Source organism: Littorina saxatilis, linkage group LG17 (genome assembly GCF_037325665.1).
Source record: "Littorina saxatilis isolate snail1 linkage group LG17, US_GU_Lsax_2.0, whole genome shotgun sequence".
Taxonomy (NCBI): Eukaryota; Metazoa; Mollusca; class Gastropoda; order Littorinimorpha; family Littorinidae; genus Littorina; species Littorina saxatilis.
In genome coordinates, this window is record NC_090261.1 from 34,856,128 (window position 1) to 34,880,000 (window position 23,873).

Genomic DNA, 23,873 nt, shown 5'->3' on the forward strand with positions numbered 1-23,873 from the left:
CAGACATACACACAGTCAGACAGACCGATGGGCACTGATGCGCTGTCTCTGTCTGAGTTTGTCTGTCCGCTTTCTCTTTCTTTCTGTCTGTCTGTCAGTCTCTCTCATTCACTCTCACGTCACACACACTGACACACATGTATACAGACATACATACAATCATCGAACACGCACGCAGGAACACAAACACGTACACACACACACACACACACACACAGTGACACACACATACACACACACGTGACACCAAAACGTGTACTTCTAGTAGTACAATGTAGTAGTAGTGGAAGGCAATGAGCATCATAACTATAGAATATCATTTAGCGACTCAAAGCCGGAATGAGTTATTGTTGCAGCTGTCCCCATGTCTAAAGGTAGTTTAATTTGGCGGTGTCGGTTGTCACCGAAAATAGCCGCTTGACTACTGTGTAGCGGAGCATCCTCCCAACACCGTACACTTATTTGACATACAGCAAAACTAGAATCGAATCCATGCAAACAAACTTCTCTCCTTTCAAGCTTCAAAGCTTGGTCATGCCACGGTGTGGGAACGTGGCCACTTTTTCGTAGTCGGCTCAGATCGATCGCAACTGTAGGTGTCTAAGGCAGAGTTCCACAATACGTTTTGGTTTGCAACGTTCACAAATGCATTGCGTATTACCAAATGTAGGCAACTAAATGCTGCAATGAATATATATCGCAATAATTGATCATTTATGTCAGAAAGTGGAGATTTGTGCGCATGTTCGGGGTTATGCTCAATACAGACTAACACAGATCATGCGTGAAAAAAAAACGTAGGTCGTCCCGACACTTTTACAACACATTTGTTTAGCCTTACGTAGTAAAACTTGATGGGCATTGTGACCATGCACAGGCGCCTGACCCCGATTTAGGAAGTGAATTAGAGTGCCCCTGCACGAACGTCGTTGAGTCTTTTCGTGTCGTCGTATTTTATACTGAGCTAATAAATGTCAAATCGCATTGTGAACTTTATGACATCCCAGTCCCGAGTCAGTCTGCCCTTTGTGAACACCTATGCCAGTGGTCATCGGTGTGTTTGAACGTGACAAAAGCTTAGTTGTTAAGAACTAGCAAACAACAGCAATGCACGAACATTCTTTCACATCAAGACAATTATTTCCCGACCGAGAGTAAAAACTTGATTCACTGTCACTGCGGCATCTCTACTTGTTTTGTTTTGTTTGTTTTGTGTGTTTGTTTGTTTTTTTACAGATTTTTTTTTAGAAACAGCTAACATCGATTAACAATGCATCAATACTGTTCCTGGTTTTTCCTTTGAAAGAAAATGACCAACAAAAAGAAAAACCCACAGGCGGACGTTCTCTGTTGTTTACCCAGTGATAACGACAGGCACAGGCAGAGCGTAATGATCTGTTTAACATGAAGCGTAGAATATAGGTGTTCTGTTCCTATTTTCCCCGGCTGTTACATTGGTTTGAGCCTCGTGATTTTGTGTTCGTTCAATTTACATATTATTATTGCTGTTGCTCCTGCTGCTTCCATTAAACTAATTGCATTTGAATTGTGTGGAACAAACACCTATTTGTTTTTCGGTTTGTTTCTTTGTTCGTGTGTTCGAATGTTTGTTTGTTTGTTTTGTTTGAAGCATGAGGCCTTTATTTCTCAGAAAAAATATTATAACCACCTTCTCGTTCTCGAGTCACTGCTGAAAGAAACACGACACTAACGAAGCCTATAATAGACCGACACGATTAATTAATCTGCGTAGTAAGCTTATTCGAGCGCAAAATCTGCATGTTCGCAAACATTGCCTGGTGGAAGAGATTTCTCGGGCAGCGACATCTGTTATCAACGCATTATTTGATAAGTCGGACTGAGTGTGTGAAAGTGCGACATCCAAGTTGTTATCTTTCCGGTGTCACTATTTCCTCTTTCGCCTGTGTACATATTTCCCCCTCGATTATTTATGGACGAAAAGCATGTCAGTTTCTTGCATGTGAAGAAAATTGGTGGTGAAATGTAATAGATTTCACCCCCAAAATCGATTTATTCGAAAACGTGTACCGAGTGGTTACGTCCCTTGAGTAAGAAGGGAAACATTTTAGGATGAATCAAATTTCCAAGTTAAATAAAAACAAGAGGCGAAGCCTTCACGGCTCACGTAAGAAATCGACAAACAGTAACACAAATTCAATCACTCCGTCACACATACACACACACAGTAAGCATACCGTCGCGATATAACCTTGAACGGTTGAAAACGACGTTAAACACCAAATAAAGAAAGAAAGAAACAGTAAGCATAAGTGATACGGTGCAAGTGTGCGAGACACTAGATCTAGATCTGTCTGTCTGTAGCCTACTTTTTAGTACTTACGAGGACAAGGCATGGCCAGATCGACACTGCGCTTTCAGTCGACAGCGCTTCCTCGCGCAGACACTGGAAACACGCTGTGCAGATTAACCTGTAGGAAATCTCCTTTGGTATCTTCTTTATCTATGTTTCTGGAGCTACGAAACCGAAGAATGTGAAATCATGAGTCGCGGTCTTCTTCGAATCGGCGAACTGCAGCTCGGTGATAACTGTATCTATACCACAATCCTTCACGCGATCTGACCTAACCTTGACCCCTGACCTGGTCTACATACCTCACACGACACAAATCAGTCAGCTGTTTTTACCCCCCCAAAACCCCCCACCACCCGTTTTCTTTGGATACACACTTTAACTACATACGTGCCGACGAAATGTTGATCATTGCTTCAATATTTTGAAGCTGTTGCTTGGATAATAACCAGGTAAAATTAGTATTTCGGTGTTTAGTCAAATGTTAAAGTTTCTATCACATACACACACACACACACACGCACAGACAGACAAAGTTTATCATCGCATAGGCTACACTTACGTGAGCCAATACACAAGGTCGCTCATCAGTACTATCGAAGGGTGTTTTTTTGTTCAGTGTAGAGTTTATACTAGATCAACGAGGCCGAGAATCGAAATATCACCACGGCGAAAGATGAAAACGTCACACCGGGTCGCCAATTGTTTGGATAACCGTCAGTGGAAGCCCCTTTTGAGAAAATCAACAGGTCTTAAAAGGGAGGAAATCTTAAAAAAAAACAAAACTTGACTAAATATAAAAAGAGGTAAATTTACGGACGTATTTAGATAACATCGGAATAAACTAGGGTCTTATTGGCGGGTGGTCTCACTAAAAACGCCGGGGGGTCTTAAAAGGCGGGTTCAAATATATATACGGCTGACTCAGTCTGGGCTCTGGTACGCGAGATATCGGTCAAGGTGGTAGGCTAGTATCGAATTCTTTCTGATTTGACATTGCTTTCCTTCTGACATCAGTTGATATGGGTATTGTTGTAAAGCAAGGAGATCATATAGGAAACTTGAAGCGGTAATTGTGTGTACCATTGTCGTTTGGAGTCCAAGGTCTAGGTCTGGCCGTACTGACTTTGTCAGTAAACGTACTCTGAGCACGTACTACGAAGCCTTCAATTACGAATCCTTGTTTTGCTGCACAAGTCAAATACAGTAAATAGTTTCCTTTTGGAAACGTCACAGTTTTGGGGAAACATCTGGTAGTTATAATTAACTGACCATTTAACGTTTTACTGCAAAGATGCAGACAAATTTAGGACAGAGGAAGTAGCTAGGCCTATTGCTTTTCATCGGAAACATGAGTCTAAAAAGAATGCAATACGGATGTGTTTTTGAAATAACTCTGTCAGGATTTCCGAACATTGTCGATTCTAAGCGATTGTAGTTCATGTGATCTCTATCTTGCAGTGACAGTGTACCACATTAGCATGGTTTTCTGTCATTTCTACCATTTAAACTGCAATGTGTGTCTGCGTGTGTGTATGTGTGTTTGTTTGTGTGTGTGTGTGTGTGTAACAGGTCATAGTACCTTACACCGGCGCAATCCCCGGCGGTGTGCACCAAGGCCTGGAGATCGAGATCCAAGGAACGGTCCCCCACCATGCACACCAAGGGTGAGTATAGCATCATCTCCCCCCGCGGGTTAGGGGGAAGAATTTACCCGATGCTCCCCAGCATGTCGTAAGAGGCGACTAACGGATTCTGTTTCTCTTTTTACCCTTGTTAAGTGTTTCTTGTATAGAATATAGTCAATTTTTGTAAAGATTTTAGTCAAGCAGTATGTAAGAAATGTTAAGTCCTTTGAGAAACTTGCATTCTCCCAGTAAGGTAATATATATATACATTGTACTACGTTGCAAGCCCCTGGAGCAAATTTTTGATTAGTGCTTTTGTGAACAAGAAACAATTGACAAGTGGCTCTATCCCATCCTCCCCCCCCCCCCCCCCCCCTTTCCCGGTCGCGATATAACCTTCCTGGTTGAAAACGACGTTAAACACCAAATAAAGAAAGAAAGTATAGCATCAGCGCTTTTTGCAGCTCTCTGTCTCCATCTATTGGTCTTTCACTTTTGGTTTAAACAACATTTTATTCATAAACACACACATGATAATACACCTTTTGGTCTTTGCCTCCCCTCCTCTCTATTAATCTCTCCGCCCTGCTCCTTCATGCAACCTGTTCAGTCTCTCCCCCTCCACTCCCTTACCTCCTCCTTCCACCAACCTGCAGATTTGAACAGGCATCTCAGTGTCTTTCTGTCTGTCTGTTTTATCTGTCTGTCTCAATGTTCAAGACTGAATGTTGCAAAATGTTGTAGAGGATGTGTCACGGAATAGATCATGTTTCAAGACCAAATGTCATTGAGGGTTTAGAATTATTTAGTTTTTTTCAAGTGAAACGTCAAATACCCAAAAATGGGAGAAATTATAACTGTCTTTATGAGGATTCGTTTTCTGTTCATGAAATTACCATAAAAACTATCGTAAAACAATACCATTTTCACTCTGCTTTGTTTTAACAAGGATGAAATTTAAACATTTTCGAAATAAAAAACCTGCAGTAATATGGCAATCCGTTTGTAAAGAAATTACGTTTTTTCCTGTTGATCTAAATAATGAATTATTTAACTAAATAATTCATTATATAGCTAAATAATTCATTATTTAACTAAATAATTCATTATTTACACAAAAGTAAAAAGTGTGATTGTTGTAATTAAAGAAATCTTTTATTTACTAAACAATTCATTATTTAATAAAAAAAATCCATTATTTACTATATAATGCATTCTATAATATAGAATGCATTCTATAATATAGAATGCATTCTATAGTATACAATGCATTCTATATTATAGAATGCATTCTATAGTATACAATGCATTCTATATTATAGAATGCATTCTATAGTATACAATGCATTCTATAATATAGAATGCATTCTATAATATAGAATGCATTCTATAATATAGAATGCATTCTATAATATAGAATGCATTCTATAATATTATAGAATGCATTGTATACTATAGAATGCATTCTATAATATAGAATGCATTGTATACTATAGAATGCATTCTATAATATAGAATGCATTCTATAATATAGAATGCATTCTATAATATAGAATGCATTGTATACTATAGAATGCATTCTATAATATAGAATGCATTCTATAACGTTACGAAACTACTCTCTGTGTCTCTGTCTCTCTATGTTTCTCTTTCTCTCTCTCTCTCTCTCTCCCTCTCTCTCTCTACCTCTCTCTCCCTCTCTCTCTCTCTCTCTTTCTCTCTATTCAGTTAAACTGTGTCAGTGTCTCTGTCTCTGTCTCTGTCTCTCTCTGTCTCTCTCTGTCTCTCTCTGTCTGTCTGTCTCTCTCCCTCTCTCTCTCTCCGTTTCTCTCTCTCTGTTTCTGTCTCTCTCTGTCTCTCTGTGTGGCTCTCTCTCTCTCTGTCTCTCTCTGTTTCTCTCTCTCTCCCTCTCTCTCTCTCCCTCCCTCTCTCTCTCTCCGTTTCTCTCTCTCTGTTTCTCTCTCCCTCTCTCTCTCTCTCTTCCTCTCTCTCTCTCTCCCTCTCTCTCTCCCTCTCTCTCTCCCTCTCTCTAGAGAGAGAGAGAGAGAGAGGGAGAGAGAAACAGAGAGAGACAGAGACACAGAGAGAGACAGAGACACAGAGAGACAGAGAGAGAGACACACAGAGAGACAGAGAGAGACAGAAACAGAGAGAGAGAAACGGAGAGAGAGAGAGAGAGGGAGAGAGAGGGAGAGAGAGAGAAACAGAGAGAGACAGAGACACAGAGAGACAGAGAGCGCCACACAGAGAGACAGAGAGAGACAGAAACAGAGAGAGAGAAACGGAGAGAGAGAGAGGGAGAGAGACAGACAGACAGACAGAGACAGAGAGAGACACAGAGAGACACAGAGAGACAGAGACACTGACACAGTTTAATTGAATAGAGAGAAAGAGAGAGAGAGAGAGAGAGAGAGAGAGAGGGAGAGAGAGAGAGAGAGAGAAACATAGAGAGACAGAGACACAGAGAGTAGTTTCGTAACGTTATAGAATGCATTCTATATTATAGAATGCATTCTATATTATAGAATGCATTCTATATTATAGAATGCATTCTATAGTATACAATGCATTCTATATTATAGAATGCATTCTATAGTATAGAATGCATTCTATATTATAGAATGCATTCTATAGTATACAGAGAGAGAGAGAGAGAGAGAGAGAGGGAGAGAGAGAGAGGAAGAGAGAGAGAGAGAGAGAGGGAGAGAGAAACAGAGAGAGACAGAGACACAGAGAGACAGAGAGAGAGACACACAGAGAGACAGAGAGAGACAGAAACAGAGAGAGAGAAACGGAGAGAGAGAGAGAAACGGAGAGAGAGAGAGAGAGGGAGAGAGAGAGAAACAGAGAGAGACAGAGACACAGAGAGAGAGAGAGCCACACAGAGAGACAGAGAGAGACAGAAACAGAGAGAGAGAAACGGAGAGAGAGAGAGGGAGAGAGACAGACAGACAGAGAGAGACAGAGAGAGACAGAGAGAGACAGAGACAGAGACACTGACACAGTTTAATTGAATAGAGAGAAAGAGAGAGAGAGAGAGAGGGAGAGAGAGAGGGAGAGAGAGAGAGAGAGAGAAACATAGAGAGACAGAGACACAGAGAGTAGTTTCGTAACGTTATAGAATGCATTCTATATTATAGAATGCATTCTATATTATAGAATGCATTCTATAGTATACAATGCATTCTATATTATAGAATGCATTCTATAGTATACAATGCATTCTATATTATAGAATGCATTCTATAGTATAGAATGCATTCTATAGTATACAATGCATTCTATAGTATATAATGCATTATATAGTAAATAATGGATTTTTTTTATTAAATAATGAATTGTTTAGTAAATAAAAGATTTCTTTAATTACAACAATCACACTTTTTACTTTTGTGTAAATAATAAATTATTTAGTTAAATAATGAATTATTTAGCTATATAATGAATTATTTAGTTAAATAATTTATTATTTAGATCAACAGGAAAAAACGTAATTTCTTTACAAACGGATTGCCATACATTAATGATCTCAGTTGCCCTGATTTTGTTTTTGAGGGGTTTTATGTATGATTTTGACGTCCCTTGTAGTTTACAAATTAGGACAGCTATCAGAAAAGCCTTTCTTGATTCAGGAATTTCTTATTTCCTAATGGTAATCAGTCAACCCCTGCCCATAACAATTTGTGTCATATTTATGTATATTTGTATTGGTTTTAAGTGAGTGTTTTGTAGAACAGTTATATCATACTAGGGTCATTAACATATTAGCTGTATTTTTAGTGTGTGTGTGTGTGTGTGTGTGTGTGTTTGTTTGCAGTTTGAGCCCCGGTGATAAGGGGCGATTAATAAGTGTTTATTATTATTATTATTTTTATTATTATTATTATTAATCCTTGTCTCACGTTCACCACCACCAAACACAGCTTCGGCATCAACCTGTGTCAAGGACCTCAGAAGGAGCCCACCACCACCCTGCACTTCAACCCCAGGCTGAACGAGCACTGCATCGTGCTCAACCACATGCAGAACAACGGCTGGGGCGGCGAGGAGAGGAAGCCCTGCCAGCACTTCCACAAAGGGAAGCCTTTCGACCTCAGGATCATGGTCAAACCGCAGATGTTCAAGGTGAGGGGTCAAGGTCAAGTTAGAGAATTACTATACAGATTAAGTGCTGGGGCGGCGAGGAGAGGAAGCCCGGTCAGCACTTTCACAAGGGGAAGCCTTTCGACCTCAGGATCATGGTCAAACCGCAGATGTTGAAGGTGAGGGGTCATGGTCAAGGTCAAGTTAGAGAATTACTAAACAGATTAAGTGCTGGGGCGGCGAGGTGAGGAAGCCCGGCCAGCACTTTCACAAGCTAGGACAAGCCTTTCGACCTCAGGTCAAACCGCAGATGTTAAGGTGAGGGTTCAGGGTCAAAGCTGAGTGGTAAGTTGAAGGTCAAGGTTAAACTAAAGAGATTAAAGTGAAGTGCTCACACAGTTATATGGCGGTTCGAAAGAGCCGGGGTGGGGGTCAAAATCAAATAGCCGCCAGATTGGTTGTATGCCACAAAGCGGTTTCCTGAACCTAGAATCAATTATCATTGTTGCTCCTCAGACAGTTTTTCGTTAAACGAACAAATACATTGAAGGAAGTACCTAAAACACAAGACAACATGTAACGTGAGTTATGCAGGGGAAAAAAACCGCCGAGCGCAAGAAAAAAAATGATAATTGAATGTTTTTAGTCAAAGTCAAAATCAAATCATTCAACTATCCCCCAGCTTTGGGGCATTTTGACCGGTGGTCAGTCACGAGTGCAACAAGCGATTCTCATCCTATTCATTTCAGACACATTTCAATTAATATGTAAGCGCCTAGGGCTATATCTAGATTAGGCGCATAAAAATGATCACAATAATAATAATAATAATTTCATCCCCCGAAATCAGCGCGGCGTATGCTGCCTGAATGGCGGGGTAAAATCGGTCATACACATAAAAATCTACTCGTGCAAAAGAACATGAATGAACGTGGGAGTTTCAGCCCATGAACGAAGAGGAAGAAGAAGTAGACACATGTCACTCTTATCATTGTTTCACGTGCTTCAGATCAAGGTGAACGGACAGCTGGTGGCAGACTTTGCCCACCGCCTGCCCAAGGAGACGGCCCAGTTCATCCTCATCGAGGGCGAGGTGTCTATCAGCTACATCAAGTTCTCCGCTGGAGGACACGGAGGAGGAGGCGTAAGTAGATTTCTCTTTTAAAGCTGAAGTGGCAGTGCACCGATAAAACTTAATTTCTTTTTGAAAGAAAGAGGGGGTACAAAGCATACACACATGCACATCAGGCGACCGTACGAGGGTCAACTGAAAAGCACCGGGCCCGACTAGGAAGGACTGAGTTGACTTACAAGAGTAGAAGAAGTTTACATTTCAACATTCAAGCCTGAAATTGTCGAAGCAATCCACAAGGTCATTGCTCAAGTACAGCGCTTTTTGTCATGCTACCTCTCAAAATTGACGTAAAAACCTCCTGTTTTCAACCACTCGAAAATGCGATCGACACAAGTATTAGTAGGAATAGCATAACAAAAGAAATACGCAAGATAGCGAAACAAAAAACTTGTTCTGGATCGATCATTGATTTGGCTTTTTTGTCGTATGTAAAAGTTTCCAAGTTATGCCTATTCTGAATTTTCGTCGAATTTTCAATTGGTACCTTTAGTTTTGGTCAGGTAGATTTTGGGGGTATTCTTATTAGGAAGGTGGTCACGTGACCTCTGTAAAAAAAATCTTTGATTCAAGGGAATGAATTTGTTAGTTATGGGCGCAATAATGTTTTGCCGAGTTTATATGACCATACTATAACAGAAGGCAACGTGCGACTTGAATTGCTTGTGTCCTTCACTGAAGTAAGCAATACCAAGGCGATACAGTAATTATAACAGAGAATCCCTCGTATTGTGGCAACACATTTTTGCTCAGGTTGCACCACATTGTTTCCATAGAGTTTGCACGCCATGCAATTGCTGCTGGGAGATATCACTTTGATTTCAGTCCGGGAGTTCAGTACTATTAACTAATGCATTGGTTTTTATAAGTTGGGGCTTCTGTCATGCTTTCGCTTGTCATGCATGGTTCAAAAGGAATAAACCGTTAGCGCATTGTACGCTGGTTTTTTTTAAATTTTTCTTTTGTCTAGAACTCCTTCAGTGACCGCTCTGAGTCCCCGGTTGTATCTGCGACAACATTCCTCCGTGATGGGGCCAGCCGCTTACTGTCACGGATGATGCATTCTTCTGTAATCTTCTTCTTCTTCTCGTTCGCTACTCTTCTGTAATGAGTAGTACACTATCAGTACATGTAGTTGCCAGGCTTGACCCTGTTGGCGTGGTACCGTCGTGGTACCGTCTCGCCCACTCCCATTTCGCCTCCGCTTTGTAGTAACCGAATTACCCCCCCAAAATAATAATAATTACACTACATAAAAGATTGAACTGTCATTGGAATGGTTGTTACACTTTGAACACAAAGCAGTCCGCTTGTTTGTACTGTCACAGCGTGGCCACGGAGCAGGTTTTGCACCTCAACCCTCTGGTTACATGCCGCAACCCTCTGGTTACATGCCTCAACCCTCAGGTTACATGCCTCAACCCTCTGGTTACGCGCCCCCCTTTTCACAACCCTCCGCCCCGGCCTATGGACAGCCCTACCCCATGGTAAGGATATATGCATTATATATTTCCCCACTGCTTCATGTAATTATACAGCTATCTGGAACATGTGCGTTGAGATACATCCTAGCATCCGCTTCCTTGTGCTTGATCTCCACCCTACCTACGTTTCCCCCAAGCACCCCAACCCCACAGAAGTGAAGCTGTATACCCGTTAAATATGTGTGTGAGGCTTTCATAATCTCTCCTTGTCATTTTTTTCTGGCTTGAAGTCAACCCTTCAAGCATTTGAAGCAAAATATCCGGACACCATAATACTGTCCCTCCGTCCAGAATTTCCTTGCTACACTAACTACCAACACAGCAACGATTCTCCAGTGGATTCCTGCCCATGTAGGCATCTTAGGAAACGAGCAGGCTGACAGTCTTGGCAAGGCTGGTAAACGACTTGAACAGCCAAGAAACCCTCTGGCGTTTGGGACATGCAGGGTCGACGACAGTGATTCATGGCCACTTCAACGCAGAAAAAAAGAATACAATCTTTTAAATGTTACTTCTTGTCACATGAGTGTGTTCTTTCTACCAAAACACTCAAACCCTGCATGTCCCAAAGAAAAGAGCGAGCTCTATTTGTAAAAATGTGTTTGCCATCATAATCTGTTTTTAAGAAGATAAGTGTTGAATCCTCTCTCCTCATTCTCCAATTTCTCTTTCCGCAAATCAAGGTTTAGAGCCTATGGTATAAACCCTGCTTATTATTTCCCTTGTTCTCCGCCCTTCAATCTTCCCTCCACACACACTGAAACACACACACGCGCACACAAACACTCACACACACACACACACACAATCACGTGGGTTTTTTTCCTTTGACAGTTTAAATGTGAAGTTCTATGAGTTCAGTAATATGATTTTGATTATTCTGTTGATCAGGGAGCCCACGCTGCACCTCCACAACCTGGTGGCCAGCCAATCTACAACCCTGTGAGTAACTGTTACATCTGTTGTAATTCATCTTGTAACAGGCCTCGGTTTTCGGTACATACTTTTTTGACGCATTGTTTTGACCCCTTGTCGACTGTTCGATAGTTTTGACACGTAGAAATTTTTCTGGCAGAACAATTTCTTGGAGCCAGGACATTTGGACATTAGCTATCATTGCCTAAGTACATAAATTGACCCCCAAAAAGTCCTTTAATCTCGTTAAGGTTGTGTGGTATTTATGCACACAGGCAGAGACATGTCGCTTTCATTGACTATGTTGTTTCTGGAACGTTGAGAGAGAGAGAGAGAGAGTCTCAGAAATTGTCCGGTCAGGGGGGTTCCACTATGAAAGGAGTTAGCTCAGCAGTAGAAATAACATCCTCTAAATGTGTTTACAGCCAGTTCCCTTCACAAGCAGCATTCCCGGCGGCCTGGCTCCTGGACGCATGATTTCCATCAGCGGAGTTCCTCACGCCAACCCTTCGAGGTAAACAATTATGCAGAGACAGCGAATCGTTTATATGTGACCCCTAGCAATAAAGCCAGGCATTGTAACAAGACACTGTTCAGTCCTGCAAAATCTTCGCCGAAGACGGAGAACAACTGCCTATATATGGCTGCGTAATTGAAAATTCATGCACGTAATATTTTTCATTTGGATGACCGAGTCGCCTTCTTTGACCGAAGTGGCCTAATGAGTGTTAAACGCAGGTACAGTCAAGAACAACAATACTTGAGAGTTATACACACAGACTACAAAATGGTGTGTGGTGCCTTTCAAACCAAACATGAAGACAATTATTGCTTTCGCTATTGTTGACAGTTTAATACCTCTGCTGCAGGAATTACAAGCAAGATTTTGTGATTCTTTACAAGATGTATGCTCTCATCTAGCTAGTGTCCAGAACTGAGTTTGCCATTCTCACCGACTGATTCAGCCTTTGTCAGAAGAGAAATCTTTGTGATTTATTTAAAAAATGTAAAACTGGCATTGACCTTTTCTCCCTAATATTTGTCACCAGATTCAGTGTCAACCTGCAGAGTGGAGCGTACGATGGAAGTGATGTTGCCTTGCAGTTTGACGTGCGTTTCCGCTTCGGCGACAGCGTGAACACTGTCGTGCGCAACCACTGCCAGGCTGGAGGGTGGGGGCAGGAGGAGCGGGGTGCCAGTCACTTCCCCTTCATGCCCAACGCCAACTTTGACATGCTCATCCTCGTGGAGCCACAGGCTTTCAAGGTGGGTAGTGCAATACTGACCAACAACAGGAATCCAACTCTCAGGTAGATAGAATGCTAACATTTCAACATCAAGAATTTTTTTTAAAGCAAAAACAAAGAAAGTAAGTTTCAAGGCAGCTTCTTTATAGACAAAACAAAACAGTGATAATTTCAATTTTGTTGCCAAACATCAAAAGGATCAAAACTTACTTTTTGTTGTGATGACAGGTGGCCGTCAACAATCAACACTTTGCGGAGTTCCGTCATCGCCTGCCCGTCCACGCTGCCAACACTCTCAACGTCTCCGGTGACGTCCGACTGACACAGGTCCGCTTCCAGTGAACCATGACGTCAGGCCTTGTGTCACTGTCACTCTCGACTTCTTCAGTAGCTTGTGCTAATCCGCTTGGTGTTTAACCCAACATCTACTCATCATTTTCTTTCTGTGCAATTTTGAATGCAGAACTTTCTTTGTAATCGTTGCTTGATTATTTAGGTATGATGTGAAACTGAGAGCAGAATCACGGTCATAAAGACTTGTGTCATTTCATCAGCCTGTACAGTTAGTATACACTGAACATGTTTATCCTAATCAACAAAAGATTGTTCTGGCAATTTTAGTGCTTTGTTGTTCCTTACATTTTTTGTATTTGTGCGTTTGTTTTGAATGAACGGTATTGTCTTGAGGACAGGTTAATTCATTACAAAATTGTCTCCATTGTGTTAACTCGCCTTCCAAGCATCTACTGTGTTGAAACAAACGGCCCTACCCCCTTCCTGCCCAAATGTAAACTGAACCAAAGATGTATCATGATTGCAGCAAAAGCTTTTTGTATTCATAATAATTGATTTGATATAACTTGTCTGAATTTTCGGACTACTGAGATTATTTTTTTAATGTCATCTGTGATTTTTAAGATTGAATCCTCAAATGAATCAGCCTTACAGACTGAATTTTCAATAATTTGAGAACTTGTTAACCTTTGTAAGGTTTCCCAAATAAAGCCTGTGATTTACAAGACTGAAGAGATTTTGAGACTACCTTTCGTTTGAATGTTCCTCACACACACCGACATTCAAACACACAGGCACACAAACACAGTCTCTCTCGTCTTCCTCTACCTCATATATTCATAAACACACGTATTCACAAACACACGCACAAAACAACCTTGAAAACTGAAATCAACTTAAATCGAAATTTAATCCTACATAATAACACCAATTACAGTGCCAAAAAGCACTGCGTCATGCTTACATCCAACACTTCAAAATGTACAAGAAAGGCGTCATTTCTACCACACGCTTTCTTTGCGACCGCCAAACAACTGGCTCTTGTTGCGAAAATGTGACAAATCCTCGTCGTGCAGAGCCTGAAGTTTGCGGCCCACGAGGTATGCCGACAGAGGTACGACCATGGAGAAGATTGACATGTAGTACTGGGGTTTCCACACTATTTTCGGCATCTTGAGATGGTCTGGAAGACAGAAAGCAAAACAAAATATTAAAATGTTAAAAAATAAAACATTGACATGTAACCGAGTGAACAAAGTCAAAGGCCATGCGCCAGTCAAACAGGGTTGAGAAGTACTGCCATGTAAGAGCATACAAGGACTAAAGGAGACAGCCAAAGCCAGACTCCATCTAGCCGGCGACATAAAAGATACGTTGAGCTACTATAAAAAGCTTGCGCTATTCGCCGGCAGACAACCCTGCAGAACCTGCTGTAAAACATAGAATGTTTGTTGTTGCCTACTGTTAATTAAATCAGCACTGCACATGTCCAGATATCAGTTATATCAATACTGTATATACGCGTTGTTGGTCATCCACCGATTCACATACGTATATCAAAGACAAGACCGTTCGGTTTCATGTCTGCCGTTTATTCCGTATCAGGGTACAACTGCCGCCTTGCATCAATCTCTGACCTCATCCCATCGGCTTTATAGGCTAAACTATCAAATCGTCTTATCAGACTAATCCAGTACAAAGTCACGGATACGACAAATACCTTCAAGAGATGATTTCCTTCTCAGACGCTGCTATCAACGCTTGCTGCTGCTTGAAGCGCTGTGTCTTGGACCAGTCCCAGTAGATGGCAGATAAAGCAAACACGGGGAAGAAGACTGATACAAAGTTTCTCTTGAACACGCCTCTGTATCTCTTCCACCCAGTCACTGACGCTGCAGTCACACCCATCAACTGAAATTGAAAATACAACATTTTTTGTGAGGACTGTGAGAAACTAGCTGTGGTCAATAAACCACCAGCCCACATGCAAGTCTGTTTAGCATGAGTAGGTTTGTATTCATGCGATTGTTTTTCCACTGCCGGTTTTTTTCAGCAACACTCCATTTTCGGGGGATCAGACCTGCCCGGTACTACTTGACTCCCAAAACCCCATCAGTTATGAACAAAATTAGTCCTCGGGTCGTGTTTTGTTGACATGCTTGATTCAAATCATAACGTACATCTGCAACTTCCATCGTTCATGGCATTGTTTTCGTGATTTGTGTTACTGTTAGGATTTACAAAGGAGCGGAAGTAATAGACCTTTTCGGTATCTTGCAAAGGAATTGAACTCTAATTCTGTTTTCATTTATGATTTGAACATGTTTTTCGAAAGAAAAGAAAAGAGAATCTTTTGTTTTATCACTGATGAAACTGAAAGTTATCTATTTGCATGCGTGCACGCGTTTGTATCCATTTGTGTATGACGTCATCAATACTTGTGCTTTAGAGTAACAAGAGTTACCTCCCTTGCATTGAAACCATCGACTTCATCGAAAATCCAGCTCTAAACACAAAAATAATTAAGGGTGCAATTAGCTATTTGAATCAGACTTGACATCTAAAGTTCTATTAAGCATGACACAAACTTCAATTTGAGGTTAGATTTAGTCATTTTAGATGGGGTTTTCGGAGTCAAGCTAGTACCCGACCTGCCACCCCTTGTAAAAGTGAAAAGTAAAAGTCTAGCAATTTAAATTGTTGTGGAATTCACAGTGACACACATACATGATACAATGATACATACTGAGTGACTGACGCTCATAGTAATCGATGCAACTGCAAGCACGTGAGATAGTCAATTACTCATGTGCACAAGCAGCCCTTCACAAAATAAGTTGATGACTGCAGCTGATGTATTCACTCACCTGAGGCTGAGCACAATGCATGTCTTACTGAAGTTACTCTCTCACACTCACAGGCAAATGTACACACAGACACACACACGCGCGCGGACTACAAGTACAAACACATGTATGTGCGGAGTTCTTAGCTGCTGCTTTGTTTGTGACTCAAAACTAGGATTTAATGAATGATCTAAATCTAATCGCAAGACTTTGAAAATGAAAGACTTTAGTCGCTGTTGAGTGTTGTTGTTTTCCAAAGTAACACGTCGAAAACATTGTTTGCAAAGGTATAGATAACGTCCTGATGCTGTCAATATGGAGGGAATCGTGGTTCTCCGAATATCTTACACCTCAGTGAATGTACAGAAATTGTAACATACCCAGGAACGAACCATTTATGGCACATTTTACACAAACTTACCTTGCCCGGCCTTCGGTTTCTGCGAGAAGGTCAGAGGATATCTCCGCCAAAATTCTACTTCCGGCAGAGTAGAATCCCACGCGCGTTCAGAGAAATCTCATCATCGACGTTTTTAAATGTATTCAACTTTGCAGGCCGTCAAATCACGTCATATTCCCTTTTATCATCTCGGCAGATCCCAAGGCAAGAAGAAAAATGTTAAAATACTTACGTTTGCTTTGTAGTTGTGTGGAATAATGCAATAACTTCCGAGTCTCGAGCAGAAGCGTCTGCTTCTCAAGTCTGTCTGCTGTTTGGTAACACAAACAAATCAAATGTACGACTTGTGTAACTGTAAGTGACCGCTGCGAAGGTGGCTACCATGGGTAACACCTAATGAAGGATAGGTGGGTTAATTTCAAGCGGGCTTCGAGCCAAAGTGCAAATTGGACCGAATTACTGAGTTTCGTTTCAACTTCAGAAACTGAACAGTTGGGCACTTCTGAACAGAACCAACAGGCATTTGTACGAATTTATTTATGTTTTGCTTATAATTTAATGATGTTGTATGTGTGTTAATTTATCTTTCAGTTATTTTAGCCTTGTGTTCAAGTGTCTGTTTTCAGTGGCCCCCTTCAAACTTAGTCAGGACAGAAAAAATTACACATTCACAGCCGCAAAAACACACACACATAATATATATGATATTATATAACCACATACATTATGAACACACATACACGAAAACATTGCAAATGTGCAGGAGGATTACAAAGGGATCAGTATAGTTTCCTGGGTTTGGGGATGCAGGGGGTCAGAGGCTTGGAACAACTAACAAGTCACGTGAAGCATGCAATATAAAAACATTTAGTCAGTCGTTATCAAACTTTAAAGATCAATACCAGAAGCTAGTCATCGTCGAGACTACCTTGAGATAGTCTCGGATAACCATACCTGAAGACCGAGGCGGGTCACGCTCATCTACGCAAAGCATGTGACCATAGTACTTACTGAACCTATTTTCTTTTATTCCGAGCACATTTTTAGAGTAAACATGACATATATCTATATATTTTTGGATTCAGGAGAAGATGAAGAATACAGTGCAATCATTTTATAATCTGTTTCTGAAAAATCGATTTTAATGACAACTTAAATGAGCAAACTAATTAACTAATGCTTCCAAGCTGAAATGCAATCCCATATATATGCAGGACGTCGTTGAAGATTGCTTGACCAAAATTTGGTTGAAAAATGAGGGCGTGACAGTGCGGCCTCAACTTTCACTAAATATGATATGACATCATCCAAGATATTTATCCAAAAAATGAAAAAAACGACTGGGGATATCATACCCATGAACTCTCATGTCAAGCTTTATGGAGATCGGTCCAGTAGTTTTCTCGGAATTGTTCTACATGCACACTTTAATTTTGTTGTGTAAACTGTATGCCTATATATGCAGTTTCATTTTCAGTACTCTCACTCTGAGAATAGAGTTTTCAGGAAAAATCTGACTTAAATTTACTTTCACATTTTATAAGTATAATTGGAAGCCGTATATATATATACTAGATGATTACCCGCTTCGCCGGGTACCGGCTTCGCCGGGTACCGGCTTCGCCGGGATACACGGCTTTGCCGGGAAGAAGTAGAGCCGAATACCCGGCTTTGCCGGGTACCCGGCTTTGCCGGGTGAGTGGCGCACCGTACGCCGGTGTAACACGAAATTCTTACTCCACGAAATATTTACTCCGGAGTAAAAATTTCGTACGAAATTCTTACTCCGAGTACACCTTTCGTACGAGAAAAGAACTCCCCAAGGCACGAAAAAATTACTCCCTCCACGAAATTTTGACTCCCCAATTTTTTTACTTCCAGTAAAAATCTCGTACGCGAAAATGAGATGCGGGCGAAGGGATAATGCCAATACGTGATCTCGCGCAAACAAATGTCGCGCTACCCTCCCTCCACCCCTTCCACCACCAAGATTAACAGGGGACAGGGGAGTAAAAGTTGCGTACACCTGGCGTGGGCAGTAAATTGCTTGTGTTAGGGTGGAATAATTTATTCGTTATTTATTCATCAGGGGAGTAACATTTTCGACCGAAATGTTACTCGGAACACACCTGTCGTGGGGAGTAATTTTCTCGTGTTATGGGGGGAGTAAGTTTTTCGTGAAGGGAGTACAATTTTCGTACGACATTTTTACTCTGGAGTAAAAATCTCGTGGGAGTAATTTTCTCGTGTTACACCGGCTTTGCCGGGTGAGTGGCGCACCATACGCGATTGACGCCACACGAAGGAAGGGAGATAAACGCGCAAAACACTGGAGAAGATAAGGAAGAGTTACTGGGAATGGATGTACAGAAAAACCATAAAAACCAAAATCGGTTCAGCGCTGCGCGCTGAGAGCACGTGTTGAAAATTTTCATCGACCAGATTGTGTCCGGGGTCTACCTGAATATGCCCACCAAATTTGAAGCAGATCCATCGAGAACTTTGGCCGTGCATAGCGAACAGACAGAAAGACAGACAGACAGAGAGACACACACAAGCCGTATATAGATATAGATACAGGTCTCTAGCCCTTAAAACCATAAGAAATTCCTTTTCTAATTAACACAACACCCTTACTCTTGCAGATTTACTTCAGTCATTATGAACCGTGGCATGAACAAACCGGTGCAGGTGGAGGGCCTGGCTCACCTCTGCTTTCTGCCGAATGGGCGTTTCACTGGACGCGTGGTCGGCAACAACAAGCAATTTTCCATCGTAGGGGGTCCAGACTACTGCTTGGGGGCTCATGAGGAGGCCGAAAACCACAAGTGCTGCTACGATGATTCCTGCAAGTTCCGAGATCTGACAGTCTTTGATTATGATGGGTTCGGAGAGTCAACGCTCGTACCTCGCGTTCTGCAGTCCGGCGGAGACAACTGCAATCTGTCGTCCAAAAATGTGAAGTACGTCACTGAGGAGCTGATTGTCGGAGCAAAGGCTGAGGAGTACATTGAGAAGTTTTTCCAACCAGAACTGAAGGGGAGGAACTGCTTTGTGTGTGTTGGTGAAATGAAGATCAGCTTTCCTGAGCCTCTTGAGGAAGATGACTTGCCAGAGGATCAGAAATAAATGTATAATTTGTCAGTAAAGTGGAAGTTAACTTGTATAGAGTTTCGTTCCTGTTGTTTTCTTTGTGTTTTTTCATTTTTTAACTTTTTTAATTTTATTTATTTACAGCACTGTGAATTAGACAGGAAATGAAAAAATAGGCAGTATTACATGTTCCTTATCCTTGTGTTAGTTTTTTAACCAAAAGCTGAATTAATTCACTCATTTCTGTTTGATTTGCTTTTCGTAATGAGAATGAATCAAAGTGCATTTGTTGAGACTGGTCTCAAAGATAACCACTCTGGCAAAGTGAAAAGACAGAGAACTGCATCTTGCAAGCAAAAAGGTATGAAATCATAGCCTTTCCTTGGTGCTATACCATGCATGTTCACATTTGGTTGAAGTCGTGGCAAGTTAATTGACCAGAGTTCAATTTTTTGTCTTTTTCTGTTTAAAATTACTTAGACCATTGCTCTTGATGGTCATATGGAGAAACAGTTTTGTGAGCTTTTTCACTGGTACTTATGCATGTAGGTAAACATAATACTATATTTTGTGATATGAAAATTGTAGTGTACATATATATACCTCTGCATGTAACAGTTTAGTGAAATCCTGCTTTGCCTACGTTAGTCCACAGGAGCTTGTATAGTGGAAGGCTATGGGGTCACAGGAGCTTGTATCAAAGCGCCAGTTGATGGATTGAAGTATCCTCCTCCTATAGCCAATATTGTAAGTTAGGCTAAAGAAGTAGGATACTTTAATCAACCGACAATTTCATACAAGCTCCTGTGTATGGAGTAAGATACTTCAATCAACTGACCATGCAGTCACTTTGATAAATTAAGCTCCTGTGTCTCAGTTATGTATTAGTGCATTTTGTCGTTTTATAATTAGGTGTCCATATAATTTGGATGTAATTTTTGTGCTGATTAATGCACCTGATTGCACTTGTAATTTTATTTATTTCTCAGTTGTTACTTATCAGAGTCCTTTATGTTCGTCCTTGGATGGGGCCCCATCACCAGTTTCATTTTTATTGGCTGTTGCATGTTTCTGCTTGAAGCATTGACCTATTAGTTCTTCCTGAGTTTGATACACAGGCCTGAGAATTCCAAAATAGAAAAAACTCTGAAAATAGACCGAGGTCCTGGGGCCGCCTAGGCCTCGGCGGGTTACAGGGGCAGAGCTCCGTTGGGGGGACCAGGGAAAGCCCCCCGGAAGGAAAACGAATTTTAGCATTTTAGACCAATATTTTGATAGTTCTCGTGTAAGCAAATAATGGATAGGGAGACAATAGTATACATATAATTTAATTTACCTTTTTGTTGCAGTGGAACATTAATTTTTTTATTTTCGCTGAAACGCAATTTCCTTTTCGCGGAAATCCGTGATTTCGTGGACAATTCCCATGCCTGGATACAACCTCGTCCCATTTTTACATTTAGTCAAGTTTTGACTAAATGTTTTAACATAGAGGGGGGAATCGAGACGAGGGTCGTGGTGTATGTGTGTGTCTGTGTGTGTGTGTGTAGAGCGATTCAGAGTAAACTACTGGACCGATCTTTATGAAATTTTTCATGAGAGTTCCTGGGTATGATATCCCCAGACGTTTTTTTCATTTTTTGGATAAATGTCTTTGATGACGTCATATCCGGCATTTTGTAAAAGTTGAGGCGGCACTGTCACACCCTCATTTTTCAATCAAATTGATTGAAATTTTGGCCAAGCAATCTTCGACGAAGGCCGGACTTTGGTATTGCATTTCAGCTTGGAGGCTTAAAAATTAATTAATGACTTTGGTCATTAAAAATCTGAAAATTGTAATTAAAATTTTTTTTTTATAAAACGATCCAAAACTACGTTTTTAGTATTCTTCATAATTTTCTGATTCCAAAAACATATAAATATGTTATATTCGGATTAAAAACAAACTCTGAAAATTAAAAATATAAAAATTATGATTAAAATTAAATTTCCGAAATCGATTTAAAAACAATTTCATCTTATTCCTTGTCCGTTCCTGATTCCAAAAACATATAGATATGATATGTTTGGATTAAAAACACGTTCAGAGAGTTAAAAAGAATAGAGATATAGAAAAGCGTGCTGTCCTCCTCAGCGCAACCGCTACCCCACTTTTCTGGATTGTTAATTTCACTGCTTTTGCCACGAGCGGTGGACAGACGATGCTACGAGTGTACGGTCTTGCGGAAAAAATGCAATGCGTTCAGTTTCATTCTGCGAGTTCGACTGAGCTTGACTAAATGTTTCCCGCAGTGCCCACTGCGGTTATGAAATTAAAGGCCCCTCCTGTTTTTGGAACCGCAGGAGCTTTCTAGTTTGCTGTTAGGTAGATTTTTGGTTCCTCTTTCCTGTCATGCTCTCTTTTTCTTCATGAATTCTTTTCTTTTTTCTGCCTTCTTGCTCATTCACCTGTATTTTTTCCAAAAATCTCTTCTCCTGCCGCTTGTCTTGCGATTCATGTATAGTTTAATCTGTTAGTGTTCTGATGTAAGTCCAGCAGTAGATAGGTTAAGCCTATTTTAACATACTGGAAACTGGTAATCTTCCAGTAGGTATTAATTTAGTTTTACTAAAGCCTGCTGGGACACAAGTAATGGGTTAGTGCATTTGTAAACAGGAATCGCTTGACAAGTGGCCCCCTTCATCCCCCCCTTCCTCGTCCTGATATGGCTCTGCGTAGTCGGCTGGACGTTAAGCAACAAATAAACAAACAAACAAACAAAGACTAAATGTTGTATTTTCGCCTTACGCGACTTGTTTTCAGCTGCTACAGAAATAAAATATTTTGAAATCTCACCCGTCTTGGTCATAGAGAAGGAATAGTTTTGCTGTGTTCAGTGCCTTTCTTGAGGCAAGCAATGAGACGTCTTCTCCTCCTGCTGAAACTTCATTATGGCTTGTATTTCTTTCGTTCATTTGTTTTGTGTGTGTGTGTGTGTGTGTGTGTTCCGTTTTTGTTTTGTTCAAAAGTCCCAGTGCCATCTCTTACACTGCTTTGTAGCAGTTCAACATTTTTTGTGGTCAGAGTTGTTAAGCTATTTTACTTTTGCTTTGTTTTATACAAAAAACATGAAGCAGGAAAACAAAACACTCCATACCACTGCTTTGTTCAGTGCTGTGCATTCAATGTTATAAATTGTTGCTAATTGAAATTAAATTTTTAAGTTTAGTCATTGGCAAGTTGGTTGCCAATTGGAATTTAATTTTGTATGTGTGTGTGCTTGTTTAGTCATAGTGCCATGCCTTTAATTAGAACACTATGCAAATTTGTTGGTGTGGATGCTGACATGTTTTAAACAAAGTTTCTTTGCTTGTGCGCTTTGTTTGGACATTTTCGGTTGTCATTGTGGGCATCATTTTTTTTATATAAAGCATAACACGCCCTTTTTATGCTATTTTGATGAGCATATTTTGATACACGTGTGTATGAAGGTAAAAGTGTTTTGCTCTTTGCCGACACCAGTTGCTTTTCAAGTCGGTTATAAAGCAAATTAAATAGTAAAGGAACTTGAAATATGAACTGAAGATGTTTTACGTGATCAAAAAGTTTCAAGAAGCAGCATCACTGATCTTTTAACAAACATAACCATGTTGGGAACAAATGCATTTAATTTGCTGAAAAATTTGTTCTCTCGAAAAAAATTCCAAAGAAACGCACCTCATGTTTTTATTTCTACGGTTATGAGCATATTAAATCAAAATTATAAAAAAAAATGAATGTGCAGCTATCATTTGTGCCATTTGGTAAATGTAGGAGAGTAATAGTTGAACCTGTCGATAATAACCACCCAAGGGACCGACCAAAAGTGGTTGTTTATGACAGGTGGTTGCTAGTGGTTAAAGGTGAACAATAGAGAAGAAAACTTGTCTGGGATCCTTGGTAGTGTCCGACTGCATTTTGGTAAGGGGATCGCTGTGGAAAGATGGTTGCTTTTGAGAGGTGGTAACAAGGGAACGTTCGACTGTATACAGTTTTAAGCAAGTGTTCAATGCTGTTCGAGTTAATGGGTTGTTTTTCACTGCAATTTTTTACTTCAACTTTTTTTCTCACCAATGTTTCTTTTGTTATACATGCATGTTTTATGTTGCAGTTACATTGTATTTTTCTTTTGATGTTATTGATTTGTTCAAGGTTGTGTAACATTTTGTTTGTGCACATTTTACAAGCACTGAGTCAAGGTTGACACTTTTTTTCACTGTTAACTGAATAAAATGAACTAACCAGATACTGAGTGTTGTTTTTCGCTTATAAATTGGCTCTAGCATGTACCCTTTTAATTGATTAAAAAATAAAACTACTTTAAAAGGGTGCTAGATGAGAGAACCACAACAATAGCAATATCATTAAACCTTTTACACACACACACACACACACAC

At 40.5% G+C, this 23,873-nt stretch overlaps 2 protein-coding genes and 1 long non-coding RNA gene across 5 annotated transcripts in view; 2 read left to right on the plus strand and 1 right to left on the minus strand.

Annotated features, from left to right (window-relative positions):
• LOC138953623 (galectin-4-like) overlaps positions 1–13,842 on the plus strand; it is a 14,143-nt gene extending 301 nt beyond the window's left edge. Inside the window, exons 2-9 of one of the 3 annotated variants that reach the window (XM_070325501.1) lie at positions 3,905–3,999; positions 7,884–8,085; positions 9,053–9,187; positions 10,146–10,244; positions 11,551–11,601; positions 12,000–12,088; positions 12,624–12,840; positions 13,050–13,842. In XM_070325501.1, coding sequence (XP_070181602.1) covers positions 3,905–3,999; positions 7,884–8,085; positions 9,053–9,187; positions 10,146–10,244; positions 11,551–11,601; positions 12,000–12,088; positions 12,624–12,840; positions 13,050–13,163 — 1,002 coding nt within the window. In that variant the 3' untranslated portion in view covers positions 13,164–13,842. Of the gene's footprint in view, positions 1–3,904; positions 4,000–7,883; positions 8,086–9,052; positions 9,188–10,145; positions 10,245–10,503; positions 10,663–11,550; positions 11,602–11,999; positions 12,089–12,623; positions 12,841–13,049 lie in introns of all 3 variants that reach the window. The other 2 variants (XM_070325500.1, XM_070325502.1) reach the window with 2 other exon arrangements.
• A 164-nt stretch (positions 13,843–14,006) lies between these two features.
• Positions 14,007–16,528, minus strand: LOC138953629 (uncharacterized). The gene is made up of 3 exons (XR_011451573.1): positions 16,383–16,528; positions 14,836–15,026; positions 14,007–14,298 (listed from the first exon to the last, which is right to left on the minus strand). It is a non-coding gene; the product is annotated as an uncharacterized lncRNA (long non-coding RNA).
• A 93-nt stretch (positions 16,529–16,621) lies between these two features.
• LOC138953628 (uncharacterized) lies at positions 16,622–23,264 on the plus strand. The gene is made up of 2 exons (XM_070325506.1): positions 16,622–16,768; positions 19,007–23,264. The coding sequence occupies exons 1-2, from the start codon at positions 16,758–16,760 to the stop codon at positions 19,488–19,490; spliced, it is 495 nt and encodes a 164-aa protein (XP_070181607.1). The 5' UTR covers positions 16,622–16,757; the 3' UTR covers positions 19,491–23,264.
• Positions 23,265–23,873: the final 609 nt, after the last annotated feature.